Source organism: Lynx canadensis, chromosome B2 (assembly GCF_007474595.2).
Source record: "Lynx canadensis isolate LIC74 chromosome B2, mLynCan4.pri.v2, whole genome shotgun sequence".
NCBI classification, from domain to species: Eukaryota; Metazoa; Chordata; class Mammalia; order Carnivora; family Felidae; genus Lynx; species Lynx canadensis.
The window spans coordinates 40,631,335-40,637,972 of NC_044307.1; the positions used below are offsets into that span (position 1 = coordinate 40,631,335).

General features: G+C 53.7%; 1 protein-coding gene across 1 annotated transcript in view; it reads right to left on the reverse strand.

The window, feature by feature from the left end:
• The window catches only part of CB2H6orf132 (chromosome B2 C6orf132 homolog), a 34,108-nt gene extending 29,243 nt beyond the window's left edge, over positions 1 to 4,865 (reverse strand). The window contains exon 1 of the mRNA XM_030315507.1: positions 4,616 to 4,865. Within this exon, the coding sequence (XP_030171367.1) occupies positions 4,616 to 4,760 (145 nt within the window). The 5' untranslated portion in view covers positions 4,761 to 4,865. The remainder of the gene's footprint in view (positions 1 to 4,615) is intronic.
• Between the last annotated feature and the right edge of the window lie 1,773 nt (positions 4,866 to 6,638).

A 6,638-nucleotide genomic window follows, 5' to 3' on the forward strand; every position in this document is an offset into this window, starting at 1 on the left:
CACAGCTAGCACAGCAGGGAAAGAATGCAGGGATCCAGCATCTTTTCCCTCTGTCTCCTGTTTTTCCAGAGACTCAAAATGCAGTGCCGCCTAAAAGAAACAAATGGACCTAGGTATCAGTCTGGGGTCACACGGCAGCCCCCCTATGTATTGCCTGAGGACTTCTGAGCCCTTTCTCAGGCTGTTTCCCCACGTGTCAAATGAGGATCATTACTCCTATGTTGCAAGAAGCCTCCCAAAATCGGAGGAGGGAAAGGAGCTGGCAGGGACGGGAGGAGGGCTGGGGTGATGGTGCGGGGCTCCAAATCGCCAGGAGCCCCCGAATGGTCCTGAGAACACTGGCACGGGTCTGATCCCAGAGGTTTAGGAAGGGTGGGGCTGTAGCTGAGGGCATTTGTTGCCTTGACACAGAATAATCCAGAACCCAAAAACAGACCCCCCCTCCTCCGCCCCACTGAGGTGGAGCATCCAATCCTTGGCCACTAAAGACCCCCAGCCTTTCAGGGAAGCAGCAGGTGGGCCCCACAAAGGTAACCCACAAATGACGTTAATGAGGCCCCTTCCTTGCTAATTAACAGGTCCACATGACAGGAACCTGAAAAGGCCAGTCTGCCCCAGCAAGCCCCAGCAGGCCTGACCCAGGCACCAGAGAGAGGCCTTTGTCCAAGGACAGAGGGGACACTGAAGGTTGGGCTGGGCTGGAGCAGGAAGTCACAGGTAGAGGAGCGGGGGACAGAGAGGGAGGGGCCTTGGGGACTGGAGAGGGTGGCACCTGGGCCAGCCCTCTGCTTCCTAGCTGGGACACGCTACTCAGAGTAAGGTCTGCAAACCTGGGGACTCGCTGAAAATGCAGTCTCCCCCATCCCAAACCTACCACATCAGAATCTGATCGTAACAAGGTCCCAGGTGACTGGATGCGCTTTAGTATTTGAGCTGCCCTGAGCTGAAATGACTTTGTGTCATTTTTCCTCAAGTAAGGTCAGTAAATAACTAATCATCATCATCATCATCATCATCGTGACATTATTGTTATTGCTACCAATTCACTGGCTGGGAGAGAAGGAGCACACCGTAGCTGGTCTACTGTGGCTTTCTGGAGTTGAACCACAGGGACAAGAGAAGCTTATATAATGGGCGTGTGTGTGTGTGTGTGTGTGTGTGTGCACTGACCTGCCAGCAAACTACACACACCTCCAGGGGACAGGCGTAAACAACAGTCTCCTTCACACCCCTGCAAGGCACAGGTCAACTCTCAGGTCAGTTCTTGGGAGCCTGGTGCCAGCCTAGCCCAACAGGAAGTATGTGCTCAGATCCTGGGGTTCAGGGCTTCCTACCTTTTAGTCTGGCCTGAGACACAAGGTCAGGGGACCCCAGGAGAGGGATGCCGGAACCAGCAGCCACAGTGGGGAGCATTAGGGTTCTCCTGACAAGGAGCTGGCTACAGTCCCTACGCATTTATTTAGACCTGCAGAAAGTCCTAAGGGGAAAGAGAATAGCCGCGCCCCATCTAGGGAAGGAAACCCCACAAATCTCAAGTCTCCCTGTACAAAAGAATCACCGGACAGCTGGTAAAACATCCAGACCCAGGGCCCTAGCCCAGCAATTCTGCCTTGTGTGCCTGACTAGAACCCCGAGGAATCTGCATTTTTAAATAAGTGTCCTTGGTGGTTGTCACAAAAACAATTTACATTTAGAGGAACAAAGCAAGAAACAGAGTCCTCCAGCAAGTGGAATGACCCATTGCTGCCTGGCGTGGGGTGGGTGGGGGTGGGGAATAAAGAAGCTTGGCTAATTAATCCAAGAGCTAAGACTGCCTTCTTTCTGGCTGCTGCAGTCCAACCCTAATCAAGGAATTTGCAAAGATCCACATCTCTGCTGTCTCAGGCACTTAAAAAAACAATTGTGTGTCCTTTAAGGATCCCTGGAGGGGGTGGGGGGTGGGGAGGCAGTAGGCTTAATTAGGACTGCATTTGCATTAAGTGAAACTCTCCTGATAGTTATTAGAATATACATTAAGGAAACTGTTTAAAGACAAACACACCAGTCACCACCTTCACATGACTGTTTGCATTCTACCCACTGCACCGTGCCTACGCTTCTGCCAACAGATTTTTACATGGCTATAGTCACAGAGCAATCACTTACGCCTTAATCCTCTCACATCCCTCCACACTGATTTTGCCCCTCCATTCCACCGGCTCTCTAAGGCCGAATACCACCTGCATCACAGAGAATGTTACAGACTCAGGGATGCTATGGAAGACGAATCCCAAGCCCTCTGAGACCTTCAGGTGGCCACTTCATGCCTCAGTTTCCTCTGGTCTACGGCAGTGTTAGGAAGAGGAGCTAAAGGAGACAACGGCAGGAAGTGCTCGGAGTCAGATGACCTGATAACTGATAATAATAAAGCATGTAATAGTGTCATCTTTTTTTTTTTTTCTAAAGACCCAGCTAGTAAATATTTTTGGCTTTGTGAGCCATACCGTCTCTGCTGAGGCTACTAGAAAATACCATCGTAGCATGAACGCAGCCTTAGACAATATGTAAACGATGGGCATGACTGCCTGTTTTAATAAAACTTTATTTATGAAAACAGGCCAAGGGCCAGATTTCAGCCAGGGCTATAATTTGCCAGTTTTTGCTTTAGGGCTTTTCTTTTTAAGGGTCTTCAAAGCACTGCCATGTACAAACGTCAAGCAGCCATTCTGTAGACAGGCTGGCCATCATCCCCATTTCACAGAAGAAAACACCGAGGCCCAGGGAGTGGGTGGAGGCACGACTGTAGGGCAGGTCTGATATCTCCATCCCATCAAGGAATCCCCAACACTGGCCCCTCCTGTCCCAACTCCAAGCACTTGTCCTGTTCAGCAGGGAAGAGGACCTTGGCCACACCCACCAGCACCCTGGGGAACACCCCTGGAAACACTGGGGAGCCATCCTGCTGGGGGCATGTTTGTTTCCACTCCTCTACATGCAGGGTGCAACCAGGCTGAGTCAGCTGGAGGCCCTGCCCTGCCCTGGGGATGGGAGGAGCTGCCCCCCCACCCCCTTGCACTCCAGCCCTGCCCAGGCTGGTGAAGCCTGGGCACGATGCCCCCACTTCTCTCACCAGCACGACCCATCCCCACCAGCAGCCTGAGCAGTGCAGGCAAAAATAGAGGAAGTGTCTAAGGCATTTCTGAGGTCTCCCCTTAGAAAAGGAGTGTGGTGGGGGAGGCATGGTGGGAAACACGTTCTCCAGCAGGTGCCCCTCAAGTCAAATTCACCTCCCACTAAATAAATTCTTCAAGCCGGCTAAGAGTGTGGTCTCTGGAGCACAACAGCTGGGTTCAAATATCGGCTCTGCCTCCTGAGGGAAGTTTTGGGCTAACGGAAGTGTCCTCAAATCGAATTGTGATGGTTGCACAACTCAGTAAATCTACTAATAATCATTGAGATGTACGCTTAACAAAATCCTGGCTCGGCCACGTGAAGCTGTGTGATCTTGGGCATGTTACTTAATCTGGCCGTGCCTCTGTCTCCCCATCTGACAAACAGGAATTATAATACCTGTATCATCGACCAGATGGGGAGTCCTAGATGAGGGTCCAACAAGTCAACAACGTAAGAACTTTAGAATGGTACCTTGCACCTGACAAGGGGTCAGTGTTTGCGACACAGGCTTGCAGAGGTGTTAGTAAGTTCCTGAGCTGCGGCTCCAGACCGCTCTGCCCCTTCTAGCCTCCCCTCCTGCTGTTTGTTCTGCAAAATGCTGGATGCCTTCCCTCTCAGCTCAAATGCTAGTTCCAATCAGAGGTCACCTCTCTCCTCTGCTCCTTATGCACCTAATTTTTTATAGCAAAGGCTCAGAAAGGGCTAAATGGCATACGGTTAGCTCTGTTTACCCCTGCTGGGCCAGGAAGAGGTGACATTTTGTTTGTCCTGCTCCTGTCCAGGTGCTTTGTGTCTCAGCTATGACAACCTGGGTGCTGAGCGGAATCCAACAGCAGGGGCCCAGGCTATAACTTCCTCTGTGGGCCGTGGTATAGTGGCCATAAAGGTCAGTGGAGGTAACGGGGTGACAATGAAGGCAGGTGAGCTAAAGCAGGGATGGGGGGTCTTCTTTGGGCCCAGAGCCTCAGCCCATACACAAGAAGCCAATTCCTGTCCCCATCCCACTGGTTTCCCCTCAGTTACAGGGGATGCAAATTGCAAAAAGATGCAAAGATAAGGTAACCCACAGCCAGAGCCGGGGGGTGGGGGGGGGGGGGGGGGGGGGGACGGTTCTGACTCTACAGCGCTGCCAGGGGAGGGTAGGCACTACAAACCCTAAGAAGCCTTTCTGACAATAACACAGACCTAACTTCCACCGGGAGGGGGAGAGGGGATGATCACCTCGGAAGAGGGGCTAGCGTCCGCTGCGAGAGGCAAGCGTCTCCCCCTTCCCGGCACCTCTGCCCCGCCGGCCCTTTCCCAGGACAGCCGGGCCGCGCCGCCTCCCCCTCCCGGCAGCGCCTATCCGGCCCGTCCACAGGTTGCAACGTGTTCCTTCCCTCCGCGCCGAGCCGCGCCTCCCGCCCTTCCCGCCGCGCGGGCCGCCTGGCGGCCCGCGGGCCACCACCCCGGGCCCGCTTACCGAAGTCCCGGATCCCCTCCTCCGGGGCCTCCTGGGTGAAAATCCAGGGGGGGTTGGTGGCGTAGAGGGAGGTGCTGGGGGGGTTGGCGTGCTTCTTGCCGAAGAGTTTGCTGAAGGTGCCCTGCACCGTCTGGTTCTTTTTCATGCTGCCTGCGGCCCCGCGGCCCCGGGAAGGACCTCCCCTCCCTCGGCCTGCCCTGTCCCGGACCGAACTCCGCACCGTCTCCCCCAGGGGCCGCTACCAGGCCATGTCCCCCGCCGGGCTCCCGGCCCGCGCACCGGCGACAGGTGCTGCGGGCGCCGCCGCTCGCCTGGAAATGCGAGCTACCTGGACAGGTAAGAGGCTGCCGCTGAGACCCGGCCCCGCCCCGCCGCCGCAGCGGCCGCCCCGCCGCCCAACTCCCCAGGCCACATTCCTGCCTGCCTCCTTCTACAACAGGCCATTGTTGGCACGGCCCGGTGGGCTGGGGACCTCGCCCAGCCCACGCCCAGCCTGGAAGACGAGCCACCGGCCTCCCTCAGGTCCCCCTCCTGGCCCTCCTCTTCCACCCCTTTTCCTCCTGGGGAAAGGAGGAGGCGGGCAAGTTTCCTGCCTCTAAAGAGATTCATGACCAGGTCAACGTGGGTGCCCAAAGCTGGGGGAAACGGGTGGCCAAAGCCAGCAGGTTGCAGGGTCCTACAGGCCCTCCAAAATGTGGGCCGTGAGCCCTGGATGGATGTAAGGAGGTGCCCATGGGAAAAAAGGTAAAGGGGGGAAAGCAATGAACGAGTGTCCCTATCTGATGACAAAGGTGGAAAAATATCCACACTGACCGAGCTCCAAAGAGAATCGTGGGATGACTAAATCTTGGCATTTTTGTTTACATCATTCTTTTGGGGGGATGCCTGGGTGGGTCAATCAGTCGAACGTGTCTGACCCTTGATCTCTGCTCAGGTCATGATGCTAGGGTCTTGAGTTCCAATCCCACCTGGGGCTCTGCTGGGGCTCTGCAGTGATGTAGCACGGATTCTCTCTTTCCCTCTCTCTCTGCCCCTCCCCAACTTTTGAATGCTCACTTGCTCAGGCACACCCTCTCTCTCTCAAAATAAATAGATTTTTGAAAATTCTCTTTTTCTTTTCTATGAAATTAAGTGAATATGATTTTTAAAAACTCAAGGTGAGGGGCACCTGGGTGGCTCAGTCGGTTAAGCGGCCGACTTCGGCTCGGGTCGTGATCTCGCGGTCTGTGGGTTCGAGCCCCGCGTCGGGCTCTGTGCTGACAGCTCAGAGCCTGGAACCTGTTTCAGATTCTGTGTCTCCCTCTTTCTCTGACCCTCCCCTGTTCATGCTCTCTCTCTCTCTCTGTCTCAAAAATAAATAAATGTTAAAAAAAAATTTAAAAATAAAAAAAAAAATAAACTCCAGGTGAGTTCAGTAAACAGAACTTTTAAAAACTCAAGGCAGGTTTGTCCTGCTTAGGGTTCAGTTTGCTTTCCAGGGAGAGAGGGTGGTGGCCCTTTAAGGTGCTGAGAGGACAATCCTGGAGGGGCGGGCATGGGAAGTGATAACTGTCCCCAGAGGGTCCTGGGAGATGCTGAGAGGAGAGGAGAGCCAGGTCAAGGTGTTAGATTTTCATGCTTCCTGGCAGCAGGAGTGGAAGCTGGGTGGAGGGGACCAGTCACAGACAGTCGGCATGGTTTCCCTGAGGTCCCCAGAAGATGGAATGGCATGGCTCTTAGGTACCAAAGGTGATTCTTTTCAACTTTTCATTCTGAAAAATTTGGAAGACTAGTAAAATGACTATCTGTACGCCTTTCTCCTGGCTTTGCCCATTGTGAACAGGTTGCCACACTTCCGCGCATGAGCTCTGTGCTTTCTCTCCACACACACTTTTTTTTCCACTTTGCTGAAGGTGGAAACTTATAGAGATCGTGGCCCATCTCCCCCCACACACCAATACTTCAATATCCATTGCCTAAGAATAAGGACATTCTCCTAAATGACCACAATACAGTTATCACACTCGAGTATTAAAAATTTCCC